Source organism: Artibeus jamaicensis, unplaced genomic scaffold, assembly GCF_021234435.1.
Source record: "Artibeus jamaicensis isolate MK-2021 breed Jamaican fruit bat unplaced genomic scaffold, CSHL_Jam_final scaffold_1283, whole genome shotgun sequence".
NCBI lineage: Eukaryota > Metazoa > Chordata > Mammalia > Chiroptera > Phyllostomidae > Artibeus > Artibeus jamaicensis.
The window spans coordinates 19,047,933-19,066,410 of record NW_026522028.1 but is presented as its reverse complement, the minus strand read 5'-3'; the positions used below and the strand labels follow the sequence as shown (position 1 = coordinate 19,066,410).

At 43.5% G+C, this 18,478-nt stretch overlaps 1 protein-coding gene across 3 annotated transcripts; it reads right to left on the bottom strand.

The window, feature by feature from the left end:
• Nucleotides 1-514: 514 nt before the first annotated feature.
• Nucleotides 515-18,478, bottom strand: ASB9 (ankyrin repeat and SOCS box containing 9). Of its 3 annotated transcripts, XM_037157513.2 has the most exons (8): nucleotides 18,273-18,478; nucleotides 17,806-18,042; nucleotides 11,054-11,133; nucleotides 8,746-8,853; nucleotides 6,385-6,535; nucleotides 5,363-5,497; nucleotides 3,701-3,892; nucleotides 515-712 (listed from the first exon to the last, which is right to left on the bottom strand). In XM_037157513.2, the coding sequence occupies exons 2-8, from the start codon at nucleotides 17,897-17,899 to the stop codon at nucleotides 588-590; spliced, it is 885 nt and encodes a 294-aa protein (XP_037013408.2). In that variant the 5' UTR covers nucleotides 17,900-18,042; nucleotides 18,273-18,478; the 3' UTR covers nucleotides 515-587. The 3 variants fall into 3 exon arrangements, with proteins under 3 accessions (XP_037013408.2, XP_053511781.1, XP_037013409.2); XM_053655806.1 differs by lacking the exon at nucleotides 18,273-18,478 and having other exon boundaries at nucleotides 17,806-18,133; XM_037157514.2 differs by lacking the exon at nucleotides 18,273-18,478 and having other exon boundaries at nucleotides 626-712; nucleotides 3,635-3,892; nucleotides 17,806-18,134.

Below are 18,478 nucleotides of genomic sequence, written 5' to 3'. Positions count from 1 at the left end.
ACCTCACCTTCTAGAATATGCTTCATATGTATAGAATATTTAGGTTGAGAAAATGTAATTGGCCCCATACTAGACTAGGGCAGTAGTGGTTGTCATAAGAACAGGGAATTGTTTTTAAAAGTCAGATGTAATAAAGAAACCTTTTTCTTCATCTGCCTTCCCATGTGGCGGAGATGAAGCCAGAGTAGTTAACACTGGAAAACTCTGCCTCAGTCTGTCCTCACCGTGGGACACGGGACAGACTGATGTCCCTGATCTCTGAGTCTCACTTGGAGGAGAGCAAAGCAAAGTGCCCACCGATAGGGCTTCTATCAGGGCTAAGTTAGATGATGCACAAAGTGTTCCTAACTCACCTTTTGGCACAGAGTAGATATTCAAAACAATAGTTATTCTTTTAGCCGCCCTCTTCCAGGCAGGAGGGAAAAAGTCTCTGCGCCTTCCAACCAGTAATACAAAAGTACCCTGTGTGTTTCCATTGAAAACAAAACTCCAATTGACAACGCTGGTCATGCTCTATAAACCAAACTTTATTTTTTAAATTCTTGTGGCTACAACACGCGCACGCGCTAATGTTTGCCTTAACATAGTTAAAGGTGTAGAAGAAACTGTTTCAGCTGCTCGGGGAGGAGGAGTTCGGAGATCTTATGATGCTGTTGGACCCCAAAGCACTTCCGGATTCGAAGGCGGCACAACTGCATCAAAGAAGCAGGGCCTGGAGAAAGATGGTAAAGACAAGCCACACGTTGGTTTCAGTGATCTCGGATGACTTCATTTTCCTTCTTTAAAAGCATACAAACTATGGGGTGGGGCAAAAGGAAGTTTACAAATGTGAATACACAGAAACAGTCTATTCTTCTATTATTGTGTTATTTTCCATAGGAACAACTGTCAACCTCCTTTTGCCCCACCCTGATTAGTATTTTATAAGGCAATAATACAGTACTAAGACCATTTTCTGTTTCTTATAGGAGGCATTTTCAGGCTATGTTCTCCCTTTTCTGGTCCAACTGAAACAAGTTCAGCCCTGGCTGATGTAGCTCAGTGGATTGAGCATGGGCCTGTAGAGCAAAGGGTCGCGGGTTCGATTCCCAGTCAGGGCACATGCCTGGGTTGCAGGCCAGGCCCCCAGTAGAGGACACACGAGAGGCAACCACACACTGATGTTTCTCTCCTTTCTTTCTCCCTTCCTTCCCCTCTCTAAAAATAAATAAAATATTAATTTAAAAAAGAACTATGAAGGATAAGCCATCATTGCAAGCCAGATGGAGAGAGGAAAAGCAGGCCATCAGAGCAAACTCAATGTATCTACTGATGCAAACAGACTATCAGCTCTTTCCCACACATTGGTTGCTGGGGCTGATATACAACAGCTGTAGCCTTAATTCCATATAAATAGAGCTGAAAACCCACTACAGCTTTGTAGCCATTTGCCACACTCCATAATAAAACTGGCTCATTCTATGTTGATAACTGGAACATTGCTTTGAGTCTTGGTTTCTTTTTTTTTTAAAGACTTTATTTATTTATTTTTAGAGAGCAGGAAAGGGAAGGAGAAAAAGAGGGAGAGATATATCAATGTGTGGTTGCCTCTTGCGCGCCCCCTAGTGGAGATCTGGCCAACAACCCAGGCATGTGCCCTGACTGGGATTTGAACAAATGACCCTTTGGTTCGCAGCCCGCACTTCCACTGAGCCACACCAGCCTGGGCTTGACTTTTCTTTCTTCCCCAGCAACACTCATGATGCTTTAAAGGTGAAAGCACATTCAGAGATGGCTCCTTGCTGTGCTGAGAGACAGTTTAGTTTTCTTCATTGCTGCCATGAGAACACTGCTTTTAGAGGCTTTTCAAGGTGGATAGAATGGTAATATTCTCAAATTCCTTTCAGGGGCCACCCAGAGACAGATATTACCGTGTTAAACTCATATATCTGGCTTTCTGCACTTGCCTTGTTCCAATTTTCCTTTGGGCTTCCAGCCTGCTGAGAAGTGACTTCACCTGAACCCCAAAGATAACTCCCACAGGCAAAAGAAGTGGCAATCCTCTCTAATGGCAACTGACATTTACAAATCAGCAGGATCACTGCCCACACTATCACCAAAATGTGAATAACAAAATTAAAAGCAACATAGGTGTCTAGGAATGGCTTTGGGAAATAAAGTGCAGAGGAAGAGTCAGTGCCGGAAGTCTGAGAATCCAATGCTTTCCCAGTTAAAAAAAAAAAAAAAACCCGGCATTTTACAACTATGTTGGTATAAAGACCAATATAATCCAGGTTGAGTTCTATTTATTTTTTCCTTCCAATTTCAAAACAAATGAAAAGATTTCTGTGGTCTCCTAAAAACATAGGCTTCAAATATTGTGTCTGTGCCTGCTGGAGAAATTGGCCCTGTATATACAGATAGAATTTTTTGTAAACAAGAAATCTTCAACATGCAGGTAGAGCTGCCTGGTGATTATCCCATTGGTTAATATAAAGGGGTTTCTTCTGAACTGTTCTTTGTGCCTGGGGTCAGTCTTCCATAGTCCTCTGCATGCAAGGCTTGGGACGTACAAGTCTTGTTTGGGGGTCCCAAGGTAGGGCTTTGGCTGCAAGCACCCTGGCACGCTGGGAATACGAGGAAGAAGAATTGCATGGCCACTTTACATTTGGCCCAAGGCCAGCCCTAATTCTCAGCACGTGGGGAGAAAAAAAGCTGGTTAAAATATCAGAATCCTTCTGGTAAGGAAGCCTACTTCAAAGTCACATAAACCCTAAAATGTAATGTTCACATTCTGGTGAAAATGAAAACAAAACAGGTCCTAAGCTAACTGCTCTCCTCCCTCAGTGGACAATTAAGAATGAATCAGCCCTGGCTGGTGTGGCTTAGTGGATCGAGCACTGGCCTGTGAACCCAAAGGTCACAGGTTCAGTTCTCAGTTGGGGCACGTGCCTGGGTTGCAGGCCAGGTCCCCGTGGGGGAGGGGGGCGTGTGAGAGGCAACTGATCTCACACAGTGATGTTTTCTCTCCCTCTCTTATCTCCTTCGCTTCCCCTCTCTCTAAAGATAAATGAGAAGAAAAAAAAAGAATGCAATCAGAGGGCTCTTTGCTCCCCACCCCAGCCCAGCCCTGACTTGCAGCCCAGGGAATTGCCTTTACCCCCTTGCACGCTGTACAACCACACGTTTAGTTGTTTGGGTCAGAAGTGTCAGTCCTTATTTATGGAAGAATGTGGACTTAGTGTTGATTAACTTACAACAGTAAATGCTCCCAGATTACTGCGAATCATTAAAGTAATACCTTATAATGCTCAATCAATGTCCAGTGGGGTTAGCACACCTGCAGTGCAGCAAAACATCCAGGGACATCATACAACCTCCAAGAGGCCTCTACTCACTCTAAAGCATGTTTTAGATAAAGTTAATATTCAAATTGTAAAACAATATCTTCATGCTTTGAAAACGGGTCGACCCCACATATCAATATTAGATCATGCAAAACAGTCTGTTCCCCACGTGCCTGACAACAGATGACTATTTACTACATCGCCAGTGGTGCACTTTGTGGAATGCTACATTATCTCAGCCCCGCACATTTACTAATGGCAGAGAATGATATTTTTTGTAGGATCAGAAGTCAGAACCTGGTCAGTACCTGCCTTCTCCTAGAGCCCACAAGAGCCTATGGATTAGGGCTTAGGTTCAGGCAAAGGAGAAGCACCTTCTCTCTGTGAAAAGAGCTGGGTCAGAGGGTTCTCTGGAGGCACCAGCTCCGAGGGACGTTTGCCTTCAGCATTCTTGGCCTGAGTGTCAGCTCCAAAATCCATAAGCAGGCTGGCCAGCTCCTCATTGGACGCCTTGGCTGCTACATGAAGAGGGGAGTCCAGACCTTTGCCTCGGTTCACATTTGCTCCTGAAGAGTCACAACAACAACAGAGAGTCAGCCAAGGAGCAAAGTTCAAGCATCCTCCTCCTCAAAGCACTGGGCCTCAAAATTCCCTAACAACGGGGCCTCCATGCTGGGCCATTTCCAGAGGAAACAAAAGAGACTTGATTCCATTTAACAACATGAGGAACATGTCATTTGACCATGTCACTGAATGTATGACATGAGCTATACGGCATGTGAGGGTTTAAACTCACCTATGTGGACTCTCCATAGATATGGATACGTACAAGAAAAATCCCGGTGGCCCGGAAGCTGCGCATTGTTAATGGAGCCCTAACACTAGCCAGTACTGACTAGAAGTGAGGCTACAGGGGGAAATGGCATCCATGCAAGCAGCCGCATTCATACACTGAGCACCTGCCACGGGGTTTTAAATCTGGGATTTGGGAATGTGGGACTGGGACTGTGAAGAGGAACCAATCTGTGAGTCTATCTCCTAGATTGTGGTGGCCAATCCCAAGATCACAGGGAAGGTGGCAAGGTCTTCCTTTCAGGAGTGAGGTGGATCACACCCAATCACATCCCTTCACTCTCAACAAATCCCCACTCTAGCCTGGATGCCGGCTCACACTATGACACGTGGGCTTTGTGCAGCTGCTGTCTTTTTAGTAAACTAGGAACCTAGGTCTATTTCATGAACGTTAACTGCACTGTTCTTGGCTTTGTGAGGGATACAAAACTTGGCCCCGTCCTTATAGGAGCTCAAAATCTACATAGGAAAATAGAAGGGAGAGGGAGAGAGGGAAAGGGGAGAAGGGAGGGGGAGGGAGAAATAGGAAGAGAGAGAGAAACAACATGGGTGAATGAATATGAATCTCCCGCTCCACGGCAATGGTTACCAGATGAGCAGAAGGCAGAAAGAACTATAAAAACATTCAGGGGAGGAAAGGGTACTGGAATTTGAAAGACTAAACAGGGCTCAAATAATGAATGAGGGGAGGAAATGGTGTTCCAAGTGTCGAAGAAGGGACTGGACAATAGCAGGGAAGTGAAAAAGGATGCTGCCTAGGCCTTTTAAAAGACAGTATAGTATTTACAGTGGGTTAAAAGTAGGGCAAGTTCAATTTCCCAATTGAAGATAAGTAGTGAAGAAGGCCCCAAATAAAACTCAGTCCTAATCTAGCAGTTTCGGGAGTTATGCAGGGTTTAATAATCTGATTGGCTGGAGGATAAGAGGCAGAGGAAAGGGAGGAAAAAGTATTCATTGCGGAGGACTACCCTGGGAGGAGATATTATCATCATCATCATCCTCATTGTAAGAGAGAGCTAAAGTTCAGTTTGAAATAATACCCATGGGAACACAGTGAATATGAACCCCGAACTTTTCCAATTCCACTGCCCACACTTCTCCAACTCCTACAATAGAAACAGCTTTAAATACATTTCATTTACTTTCCATTTGCTTTCCTTGTTTCATTTTACTTTTTGTTTTACCTGATTCCAGAAGCTTCTTGGCACAGGATATCTGCTGGTTTTCACAAGCCACATAGAGTGGAGTGCCCAGGTGACTGATGTGATGGTCAATGTCAGCCCCATAAACCGCAAGGGTCTCAACGCACTCTGCATGGCCTGCAGCCCAAAGCAAGAGAAAACAGTTACACAACGAGGTCTCTTAACTGGGGTAACAACACCTTCCCCATCTTTGGGGTTTTTATATATTTTTTAAATTTATTGGGGTGAAGTTGGTTAATGCTATCATACAGGTCCCAAGTGCACATTTCCATGATACATCATCTGTATATTGCATTGTGTGCCCACAATGTAAAGTCAAATCATCTGTCACCATATATTTGACCCCCTTACTACCCACCCACCCACCCCCCTTCTCGCTGGTAACCATATTTTTAAATCTGCCAGCAACTTGTCCAGGGGACCAAAAGCTATTTCCTTTGCTTAGAACAGGAAATGATTTTAAATACTGCCATCAGTTAATGGCTTGATCATAGATGTGACTCGCAGCTCTGGATGCAGCTCCACTGGAGGTCACAAGCAACCAGCGACATTGCCTTTTTCAATTGTTTGCGCTTTGTAATCAGTCCAAGCACAGAAATGACAGTGAGGGTTGGGGAGAGGTGTGAACAAACAGGGACTGAAGGAAAAAGGACACAGTGTGGGCCACGGGGTGGGGACCTAACTTACAACCTCACCAAGGACAGGTCCTGGGAGCAACATGTGGGATGCTCTAAAATGTGCTGTTCACCAGGATAACCTGGAGGGCTTGTGAATCCAAACACAGGTGGCTGGACCACAGCCCCAGAGTTGCTGGCTCAATAGGTCTGGAGCAAAGCCAAAGAATCTGCATTTCTGTGCTAGATCACACGGGTACCTCTGGTCCCGGGACCCCACCTTGAGACCTATTGTTCTAAAATAGAACTCCTCTTCCCCCCCTCCTTTTTTTTAAACAGTGAGATCCCTTGAAGGAGTGGTTGGAAAACTCCAGCTCTCAGCCACTTTACCTCTCTTAGCGGCTTCATGGATGGGAGATGCCAGATCACTGGCAGGGTGGGGACTGGCTCCAAACCGCAGAAGCAAATTCACACAGTCTTCGCTGCCGTTGATACAAGCATTGAACAGGGGAGTGTGCCAGTCCGTGGTAACGCCATTCACCTGGAACAAAAAGCTCCACAATGAAGGCAGGCCGTGGGGTGTCCTGTGTTCAAATCCGGACTCCACCACTCCTGGAATCTTACTTGCGTGCACAGCTCTTTAAAGCACGCACGCTAGGCACCTCATGCTTTTTCTGAGTCCTGGCCCTGTTTCAAAGTTTTGCATATGTTTTAACCACAATATAAGCCTGGTGATGCATTCACCTATAGCTCTCTACGGTTCTCAGGACAAAGACTATTTTCTTGGCATGGACAACAATGGTATTTGTATTCTGATCCCTCTCACCCTCTCTATTCTGCTGCTATGAGGAATGATGTGAAATCACAAAAAAATGTGCTTTTCACTTCCAGGTCTTTGCATTTGGTCTTCCCAGAGAGAGGGAAGCCCGTAATTTCCCCCAACCCACTCAGCTAACTGCAACACATCCTTGAGGCTTCAGCTTAGACATCATTTCCTACAGGAAGCCTGTTTTTGACTCATCCCCATCAGAAATAAATGGGTTAGAAGCACTTCTGTGTGCTCCAAACAACCCCCTGGCTACCAACACTTAATACATTGTGGAAGTTTGCAAAACTGACCACCGATCCCCTGCACAGTATGCAATATGGCTTTGCACGTCTTCATAAGATGGAAACTATTTTTCCAGTCCCTGAAGCAAGGCTTGCCCACGTGACTTGCTTTCGCTGATAGAACAGTAACAAATGTGTTACAAGCAGAGAGCTTGCCCTGTTTTGCTGCTCTTGGAATCCCTGCTACCACGTAAACAAGTCCAGGCAGCCTGCTAAAGGATGAGAGACCACATAGAAATTTTTTGGCTCCCCAGCCATCTCAGCCAACCCAGGCAAGGTCATCAGGAACCAGCCTGCTCTGGTCAATCTATCAGCTAACCTCAAATGCCCAAGTAAGCCCAGCTGAGGTCAGCTGAAGCAGCCCAGCCCAGAAGAGCTGTCCAGCCAACACAAGGAATTGCGAGATAAATAAATGGTCATTGTCTTAAGCCATTAAGTTGGGTGCTTCGCTATACAGCAAAAACTAATGAATAAAAACAGTGCATTGTAAGTGCCTTCTCTGGCTGAGATGTTATGCATTCAACAAACCTATTTCTCCTGTGTTGGGTACACAACCACGTTGCATTCCCTGGCCTTTCTGGAGGTTAGATGTGGCCTGAGTTCTGGCCAATGGAATATGGGTGAAAGTGATCTGTGTCACTACCTAGACTGGTCCTTAAAAAGTTTTCCATGCACAATCCCCCACATCTTTGCCCCTTCCAACCACCTGGAATGGAAACTACCCCGAGAGCACACATGAAAGCTACTTGTTGAAAACAGCGGAGCAGGATGGAAGAAGCCTGTATTCCTGAATCACCCCTGGGAAAGAGCCATCCAAGTGGCAACACCCACACTGGCATTTCAGTTGGGCAAGTAAGAAACTTTCACTGTATTAGGCTCCTGAGATTTCAGGGTTTGTCTATTGAAACAGCGAGTGTTAGAGTTACTAAATCTGCTCATCTGGCTGTCTCTTCATTTAGATTATAAATTAGGCATGTAATGAATGCTCAGTAAATACTGGTTGAGAGAATGTGCAAAACTCATATACATTCCTGGTCAGATTTTTCTATCACTTTTGAGCATGAGGAGACTTAGTTAAAGGAAGAATTACTGGTCCCTACTCTCAAATTCAATGCCTTTGTGTCCTCCTTCTTCTAGGACGTCTCATTATGCTATCCTGATTCTCATCCTCCAAATAATAACCATATACTTCATCTCTTTCAATCTTTGCAATACTACAATCAGTTACACATTTTATTTCTCCCATGTTTCAGGTGTAGACTCTAAAGCGCAAAGCATAATAAACTTGTTCCAATTTCCAATGTTAATACATAGTAGAGATTGTCTGGGACTGTTAATTCTGTTCTGGAGCCAAATGTTCTGTGTTTCATACAATATTTCACTGCTTTTGAGACACAGGAATAAATACAGAAATCGAACAGCTATTTATTAGTGACTATCAAAGAAAATAATATAGACAGGACCCGTTACCAACAGCCGGTAAAGCAGACAGGTTTGATGGACATATACTTTCGAAAAAAAAAAAAAACCCTCTTCATATTTCAAATCAGGCTAATCACAAATGATGGAAATTACTCTGGAGGGTGAGAAATAGACATTTTTCATTCATAGTTTTTAAGATGTTGTTTGAGTGGCACTCACCTGAGCTCCATGGTTTATTAAACAATTTACAGAAGCGCGATACCCTCCAAGACAAGCTTCATGGAGTGGGGACACACGATTTGCTGTGAGGACGTTCACAGACCACCCCTGGAGGAGGGAAGATGGGCAGAGTAAGGGGTACAAAGCATCAGTTCCATTAGGGTTGGGTTTCAGCCAGAAATCCAATACTATGGCAATACTATGGCAATACTTTTAAGGGTTCATCTGGCTTAAAGTCTGACAGTTCACTAAGGTACTGATGGTGATGTAGAAAAACAACAGAAGGGGATCTTTCATACTGTGGGTGGGAGTGTAATACTGTACAACCACCCAGGAAAACAGTGTGACAGTATCTATTAGAGTCTGATGACACACACATGCATGGCCCAGCAATGTGGCTCTTAGGTATATACACTCAAGACTGACTTTCATTTTGCCCTCACTCTTTCTTGTCCTCTCACTTGTTGGCTTATTGTTCTGATGAGGTCCATGGCAAGGAACTATTCCTGCATGTATTCTTGCCTGGTGGGCCTGCCCTACTATGCTCCAGCCTTTTGGCAGGAGAAGAAAATTTTGTGTGCAGCCACTAGTCAAAAAATGGGAGACATGTGCAGGAGAGCTGCACCCAACCCATAGCTTGGAACTAAACCCAGCCTAGATCAGCTGATGTAAAGACTCGTTGGTAAGAAATGTTTATTGCATTATACCATGGAGTTTGGGGCAGTTTGTTACACAGGAAGATCTGACTAATGCAGGTAGGTATTGGATGCTCATTTTATAAAGACAGAAATTGAGATGCCAGGAAGGTAACTTGCTCAAATAATGTAATAGCGCTCAGATAAAGGCATGGTTCTGGCTGATGTTCAGTACACTTATAAATACTGAATATACATGAGTATGAGTCCAACTCAATAACTGACATATAAAAGCTGCAATGACCATTTTTTGTCATGTTAAAATAAGGTAAATGTTTCATTTTATCCTAGAAGCACCTTAATTTCTTTTGGCTAGAGTTACTATCTACATTTCTATTTATGATAGGCTATTGCTATCAAAAAACAGCTTAAGACAGTGGCCAGGGGTACTCTGAAATCTTTCTTTAGAAACTTATTTCTTATATAAGGATTACTTACTGCAGAAAGATCCATGACATTAGGATGTTTTTGAAAGCACAGTTACTTTCACTAACCAGTACCTGAAATGCACCATGTCCTTCAATTATGTATTCAATTATGAATGTAAACAGCAAACCACAGTAGTAATAGCAGTGTATAGGACTATCGTGGGGAGGGATCACAGATATTTTTATTACATTCCAATTGTTACAGATATTTAAAAGATGCAAAATATATGTTCATCCTCTTTAGAAATTATGGTAGCCATCGGAATCACCACTAAATCTTATTTAAAGCATTAACGTAGAAGTTCATATATTATGTTATACATTTGTCATTTACTATCTTGATAGCTTTCTTCTGCATTGTTTTATGTATTTAAAACATTAGTCTGAGAAGGGGTCCGTAGACTTTGCCAGACTGCCCAAGGGGACTGTGGCACAGAAAGGCTCAAGAGCTCCTAACTGAAAAGGTCTATTGTCTTTTCAGAGAGCAGAGCATCCTGAACAAAAGCAGTTTTAGAATTTGAATGGTGACTTCAATTGCAGAGAAATTAATTTCAAACTGGGAAGAGCCACAATCAACTGGAGATGCCACAGGACTGAAGATGTCACTGAAATGATAAGACTGCAAATTCAAAAAGACATTTTCAAGCATTGTTTTGTATCAGGGGTTTTCAAGCCCGACACTACTGACATTTTGGGCTGGATAATCTTTTGATGTGCAGGGCTGCCCTGTGCCATGTAGGATGGATATTTAGTGACATCCCTGGTCTCTACCTACTAGATGTCAGTTTCACCCTCTCACACCCACTTGCAGTTGTGACAACAAAAGTGTCTCCAAACATTGTCAAATGTCACCTGAAGGGCAAAATCACCTCAGCTGAGAACTCAAGCGACATGATAAGTTTTAAGAACATAGTCTAACTGAATAAAGTACAGGAAATTTAAATGTACTAATTTTCTCAGTGTTCATTTCATAGGTGTTTATTAGAGTACCTACTATGTGCGTAGAATTATACTAAGTTCTGGTAGTATGTGAGCCTCCAAATTTAAGAAACTGGCTGGATAAGATGGTATTCACCTCACTTTGCTGAAGAGGAATTTGTATCTTAGTATCAGACTATGATTTTTTTTCTCAGTGTGGTAATAGAATGTGCTGAATCTTTTTTTTTTTTCCAAAAAGCTACCTACCTGTCTGATGAGATTCCTCAAAGACAGCAGACGCCCGTGGACAGCAGCATCATGCATTGGAGTCCAATCAGATACATCATCTGTATGTGAAGGTAGGAGCAGGTTACACCCAGCTAATGTACTTTAGACCTGGAAGCTCATCCTTGCCCATCAGTAAGAGCCTAACAGGTGTTAATGGTTGGAATCAATCAACCAAAACTCCCATCAGAAGTTCACAATTTCTCCCCTCTACTGACATTTCTTGTACACGGTTTATGTGAAATCTCTATGTAGCTAAAAACTACATCCAGCATCCAAACTAAGGACAAAAGAGGTAGATTGGGATGACAGATGGATTACTGGACTTCCATTTACACACTGATTTCAAACGCAAATGGTCCATTTAGTTAAGTGAGAGCTCCACTAATTACCAGCATTAATGTGTTAGGCTACGATTGCCAGTGTAGTTTCCTGCATGAAATACAAACTTTGGCATCTCGGCAAACAGTACCATATACTAATAATAGTAATCAGGTAATTACATACATCATTAGGTTTGGAATCAAATATACCTTTTGTCCCAGTAGGAAGTGCATATCAGAGCCCAGTCTGACCTTGTAACTGGGACGTTATGGACCCCAAAGGTAGTGTGCCAGTGTGGTTAAGAGAAAACTCTGAAGTCAGGCCCCATCAGTTTCCTCTGAGCCGTGCATCCCTGAACAGGGGCTAAGCATCAGTTTCTTTCCCCACAAGTGAGCAGAGCAATATACTTACCCATGGCTCAATACCTATTAGACACTTTCATTATCCTGCCCAAACACTGTAAACAGAAAGTGTTGATTACACCCCGTAATCACTGCTTTTTAAAATAGCAAATTTGTTCCACAAGCTATGGAAGGAACACACATTCTTAGGAAGGAAGCTGGAAAGCCATATCCCCACACATCCCCACATATTGGATGCTTTCCTTTCTCTGAGTCTGCATGGCATCTGAATGAGGCCTAGACCTGCATTTTTCTCATCTTAAGTTGAGACTGATTTCCCAAACAAGTGCAGGAAGTGACAATGTGAGAAGGCTCTTAGGAACTTGCTTCAGCTCCAGCTCTGCCCACTTGAGTAAACGCGATTGCACCCAGACAGGGCAGCATGGTCTGATGCCAGTAACATCGTGTAAAGAAACTGCTATCCCTCAAAAGCTGAGAAAGGCTTGGAGAATCAGAGTAGCTACTGATGCCTTGCACATTGAAAGGCCATAAAGCAAGCAGCCAGAACACTTTGTACTTAACACGTGCTGGCTGAGGTCTGCCTGCTCCGTGGAGCTATGAAAATCTGTCCCAGTGAGCAAATCACCATCTTTCCAGATAGGTTGATGGGGCATGTAATAGGTGAGGAGGAGGCGAATGAGCTCACCTACACATTGCCCATCCATTGCTTTCCTTCTGGCTTCACTAAGGGGCTTGAGGCACCTTAAATGAAGTGGCTTTTCCTACCTTCAAAACTTTATGCTCAGTAGAAACCTGGTGTCCTCCAAGCATTCGCTGAGGTTCCTACTTCTCTCTGGAAAAATATTGCTGCTTCTGGTGCTAGGAGCCTACAATGCAGACTGCAGATACAGAAAGATTTCTCTCCAAATTACAATTAAAAAGAAAACTAATTCCACCCTGTTGGTGCTAATGCAGCATACCATCCGCACAAAATCTTGAGTGAGAAGAAAGAGTCAAAAATTGAAAAAGGTTTTAAAAATCAGTCGTAAATAGATTTGCAAATGGGCCCTAATGGATCATCGGGTATGATGATTAATCTGTTTTCCCTACCAAGTGCTCAGCTGCTAAGCAATATAGTTTCCACACTTAGCCTTTCTTAAAGCTACCTCAGATAATTAGAGGTGACAGTCCAGGCAGATAATTTTGGTTCCAAATGGTCTGCTCCGATTTCATTAAAATGATGCAATTATATTATCAACTGTAGATAAAAATGGCCTTTACTTTCTATTCATTCCTCATGGAACCATTACTCCCTCTCCTCAAGGTAAAGGAAGGATTATGTACTTTTATGTACTTTTCTAAGCAAAAAAAGGCCACCTGAGGTCTTGTACTCCTGCCTTTCAGTGGAGAGCAGGGACATCTGTGTCTTCAAGAGGCACAGGGTGTTGTCCTGGTACACATGGTAGGGGCTGACAATATCAATCTAACAGCTTCACTGAGTCCCAGTTCACATACTGTACAATATACTCATTTAAAGCTACAATGCAATGGTTTCCAGTGCAACCATCACCACAGTCCATTTTAGCACATTTTTATCATCCCCAGAAGAAACCCCTTGCCCATCGGCAGTCACTCCCCATTTCTACCTCCCCCAAACCCCTGGAAAATATTGGTCTATTATCTGTCTCTATGCATTTGCTTATAAACATAATCATACAGTATATGGTCTTCTGGGACTGCCTTCTGTCACTGATCTTACTGGTTCAAGGTCCAGCCACATTGTAGTAGGTATCAGTACTTCATCTCCCTTTTCATGGGCAGCTAATATCCATTAGGTAGATAGGCCACATTTCAGTTATGAATTCATTAGTTGGTGGACATTTGTGTTGCTTCCACTTGTGAGCTATTATGAATACTACTGCTATTAACATTCATGTACAAAGTTTGGAGTGGATGTGTGTTTTCAGTTCTCTCGGGAATTCATACACCCAGGAGCAGAACTGCCTGTATGATATGGTAACACAATGTTGAGCCTTCTGTGGAATTGTGGCTGCACCACCTTATACTCCCATCGGCAGTGTGCGAGACTTCTCTTTCTGATTTAAAGTCATTTCCGACTAGAGCTTGGTGAGGCTATCACAATGTGCCTATCTATACTCCTGCCAGAAAAAAAAAAAAAAAACTTGGGTTCTTATAAAGCCCCAATTCACCTCAAATTGATACAAAGACTTTAGCCTCAGCAGGTCCCTGAACAATTGAGCAATTATATAAAAACTTCAAACTGTGACTATGAAAGGTTGATATTTTCCTAGCATTGACAGCATGAATTATGTTTGTGTGTATATGTATATATGCATGTGTATATACAAACATACATATATACACATATGATTTAGCAAATGCTATAATTTGCAACATGGATTAGTCCACATACACTTTCTTTCGCTCTCGAAAATACTGAAGAGATATCCAGGAGATGTCCCTCCAGGGTTTTCCAGAGCCCACATCCCAAGCAGGCAATGAGCTATGGGCTCAATGCATAGGTATTAAATAAAGCCAGAAGCAGCTTTGCCTGCCTTCTTGCTGATACTGGAAAATCAGTGGGAAAGGGGACCTTTTCCTCTGAGAATATAAATGATGCCCACAGTAGGAGACTATGGATGAAATGGAGATTCGAGGTCACAATCCCGTTTCCACTGACCCCACCAAAATCTGGGAAAGTAAAGGGCCATTATGTGTATAGAACACATTATCCAAGCCCTTGATATATATTCAAGATTCTTCCCCAGGACTTGTTCAGCCAGGGTCTATTGGTTTTACTGCCAAAAAAATAGATACTAAATGAGGTCAATAGCAATGCCATTGATCCAGTAGCTCACAGTTAAATGGGGCAGGGAGCTCTCCAAACGCAACCACTCCGCAAGTCCTCCAATTCATGCCATTATACTTACCTTTCTTTGAAATTGAGTCCCCATCAAACCCTGCAGCACATTAGGACGGCTGCCATTTATTTTTTATTGCCATTTCTGAAGTGATTTTTGAAATTTCCATTATTTCAGAAGAGGTTTAAAATGCACTAACTGGTACATTCTAAAAAGAGCTACTCAAGAAGCTCTGAGACCCCAGCGAATGCTGGGCAGCAGCATTCAATCTATCTACCTTGCAAAACATTTTGCGAGGTCAAGGGGAAAAAAGAGAAGATGGGCTGCTCTGAGAGGGCAGAAGCCTTTGCTTTCAGTGTTTCGGATGTGATAAGATAGGGCCATTCCTACATCATCAAGGCTGTGCATTGGCTATTGGCACTTTTATGTTCAAAATAGAACTCCTTACTCTCCCTCCATCGTGCTGCTCCCACGCAGCTCCCCCTCTCAACTTCTATCTTATCTAGCCCTCTTATCTGACGTTAATGTAGGCTTGCAAATTTTACAATTTGGGCTGCTTTTCCTCCTTTAGCCTCAATATTTAAACAAGCAACATAGCCGGATTTTTCTCTCTTTTGAAATGATCACTCCTATTTTCCCTTCTCCGTCATTCCCAAGTTTGATTCACAGGTAACATTCGTGCTTGGGTTAGTGCAGTGGTTCTCAAAATGTGGTACCCGAATCGCACCATCAGCATCACCTGAGAGCTGTTATAACTGCAGATTCCCAGCTTCATCCCAGACCTAAGACTGCATCAGAAGCTCTGGGGGCAGGCTCAGCCATCTGCAATTTTGAGACCCTCTAGGTGATGCTGATGCACATGAGAGTTTGAGTACATGTGAGTTAGTGCAAGAATTTCCTGTGATCCCACCACAATCCCTACTGATGATAGCTAGCAGTTGAATTTAGTTGTCTTTATTGTTGCTAGGTCTCTGATCCAGAACCATCAATGGCTCCCAATTCCCCGCCTCATAAAGGCTAAATTGCCACCTAGTTTTTGAAGCTTCATTATCAGGTTTCATCTCCCCAAACTTGTTCTTACCAGACTCCCTAAGGCATTCTGCCTTCTAGTTTTGACAGTGTGTTCAGTTTTTTCTTTAATCCTCACCTGAGGACATGCTATTGATTTTAGAGAGAGGGGAAGGGAGGGAGAGAGAGAGAGAAACATTGATGTGCGAGAGAAACTTCAATCAGCTGCCTGTCCTATGCGCTCTGACCAAGGAACAAACCTACAACACAGGCACAGGCCCTAATCCAGGCATGTGCCCTGACAGGGAATTGAACTTCGAACCTTTTGGTTTGTGGAATGCTGCTGCAACCAACTAAGCCACACCAGCTAGGGCCAGTGTGTTGTTCACTTTTTAACTACTATATCTTGGAGTGTATTTACACCTGTCTACCCGCACTTACTCATGCAGCCCCAGCCAGAGTTGGATTAGGCCCTTTAGAAACCCTCAACGGCGAAAAGTAGCTGGCGCCCCTCTCTCATATGAAAACAATACAATACTTAGCTGTAAAATAATCCTGTCGAAGTAAAACCAAGTCACTGAGTTTTCTTCATATGTATTGCTTTTAAAATATATTTTAAAATATGTTTATTGGCCCTGGCTGAGTGGCTCCGTTGGTTGGAACATCAACCCATGCACCAAAAGGTTGTGGGTTCGATCCCCAGTCAGGGCACATAGGTACAGTGCAGGTTCAATCCTGGTCGGGGCGTGTATGGGAGGCAAAAAATCCATGTATGTTTCTCTCTCTCTCTCTCTCTCTCTCTCTTCTTTCCTCTCTCTTTAAAATCAGGGAACTTACCCTCAGATGAGGATTTAAAAATAAAAAATAAAAATATATTTATCAGATTCATTTCGAAAAGTGATTTTTGGCCCTGGCCAGTTTAGCTCAGTGGATTGAGCGCGGGCCTGTGAACCAGACGATCGCAGTTCGATTCCCAGTCAGGGCACATACCTGGGTTGCAGGCTAGTTCCCAGCAGGGGATGCACGAGAGGCAACCATACATGGATATTTCTCTCCCTCTCTCCTTCCCTTCCCCTCTAATAATAAATGAATAAATAATCTTTTTTTAAAAAAACTGATTTTTGGTGCTCCCCATCTATGCTCAATCCATCTGATTAATCCAGGTCTGCCTTTGCGGGTCCGAACCCCATTCACTGTTGAGTGCTCTGCTCATTTTATGAGCAAAATGGGAAAAACGAATAAATGAATGCGCAGTCTTATCTGTTCAATTCGTCAGAGGAAAGGCATTTTTTATTTTATTTCTTCTGGCTTTTCCCCTTCTAGCAGCTGTATAATAGGAAATTAGTAAGTCCTAGCTGATTGCAGGGTTCCTGCTTATTGTCCCTTTGATGGCAAGTGTTATGGGAAGCCTACCAGGGTGCTGGATATAATTATCTCTCCTCTCCTCTAATCCCACACTCATTTTTCAGGATACTTTCAGTTAGCAGGAACCTGCTGAATTCTTACCAAAAAAAAAATGACAGCTTTCTGGAGGGATGAGACTCTATACATTAGCAACGACACCACCTAATAGGGGACAATAATACCTGTGAGACATGTCCAGAGTTTTAAAAGTAAGGCTCCTTTGAAAGTGAATCAAGGGGGAGGGTGGAAGCAAGGGAGGGAGGTGGGTTTGGAGGGGGTGGGGAGGACATACAGACAACTGTAATTAAACAGCAAGAAAATAATTTAAATTAAAATAATCAAGTAAGTAAAATAAATACAGTGAATCAATCACTTGAGTGCTCAATGTTCAAACATCCTTGGTAAACCCAGCCCCACCTCAATGCCAAAAACCTAAAACCTTTCAATAAGTGTTTTGGCAGTAAAATTATTCTTATTTGTAAGTAACTTTTAGACCTCCGATGTAATGTGATATATTTAACCATTGCAGCTAAAGTTTTTACTAGAGAATAAACTGTGACCGCTGGCTTTGGATGGTCTACAGGACTCTGCAGATGGAGGTGGGCACATTTTTGAAGAACCATGTAAAGAATATATACTAGCAAGCTGTTGACTTCTGTCCAGTGCCTGCCCTGTGAACATACCTCAGCCAGAGCCACTGAAACTGCCCAACTCTCTTCTGTCTCTCTATTAACCAACCTCCCCAGCACTCTGATTCCACAGCCCCTGGACTCACCCCCCATCAATGGGTTTGAAAGAAGCCTGGTGTCAGGAGTGTCTCCTGGGCTCCAGGGCTCCCTGCCAGTCCTGCCTGGTGGTTCACCATCCATGGTGCTCTCCTGGGTCAGATGAGCTCCCTGTTCCACTTCAGTTGCTCAGGAAAAGTCCACGTTCCAAGCTGCTCCTGCTCCTGGGAAATTCCAGTGCTGACTGGCCGAGCTGCACCGCCCTGGTCAGACAGTAGGACAGCCGTCTGCAGAAGAGAACCAAACAGAGTAATCTGAGCAGTACCTGTGGTCTCTCTCTCACTCACTCACACACCCACACACCCCCCACACATGTGCGCCACCTAGCTGGCTGGAACTGGCCAAAGCCCTAGAAAACACCCCAGCCCCAGGTCTACAAAGTTGCTGATGTCACGTCCTTTCCAAAACTGAGACCAATCAGTGAGGAAGCCTTGGGGTTATCAGGAAGGAAACTCACAGTTTGTAACTTTTGCAGAGTGAAGGAACAGGGTGGGAGTGAAGGAAACCTTGTTCCTGGCTGCAGCCTTATTCCCCTGCTGGGATCCTTTCATTATTTGGGGGCTTCCTGTTGAGACAAGCCCCAGAACCCAAGAGCAGACAAAGCTGGTGTTGCTGCAGCCTTGGCCATCTGCACATGTGGTTTCAATTTTTCTGGGAGTTTCT

Excerpts from the sequence above, each read along its gene's own strand:
- ASB9 (XM_037157513.2), bottom strand. The coding sequence starts at position 17,899 with ATGGATGGTGAACCACCAGGCAGGACTGGCAGGGAGCCCTGGAGCCCA. Across the intron at positions 8,854-11,053 it reads TGAGGAATCTCATCAGACAG|GGGTGGTCTGTGAACGTCCT; the intron begins GTAGGTAGCTTT and ends TCCCTCCTCCAG. Across the intron at positions 3,893-5,362 it reads CAAGAAGCTTCTGGAATCAG|GAGCAAATGTGAACCGAGGC; the intron begins GTAAAACAAAAA and ends GTGACTCTTCAG.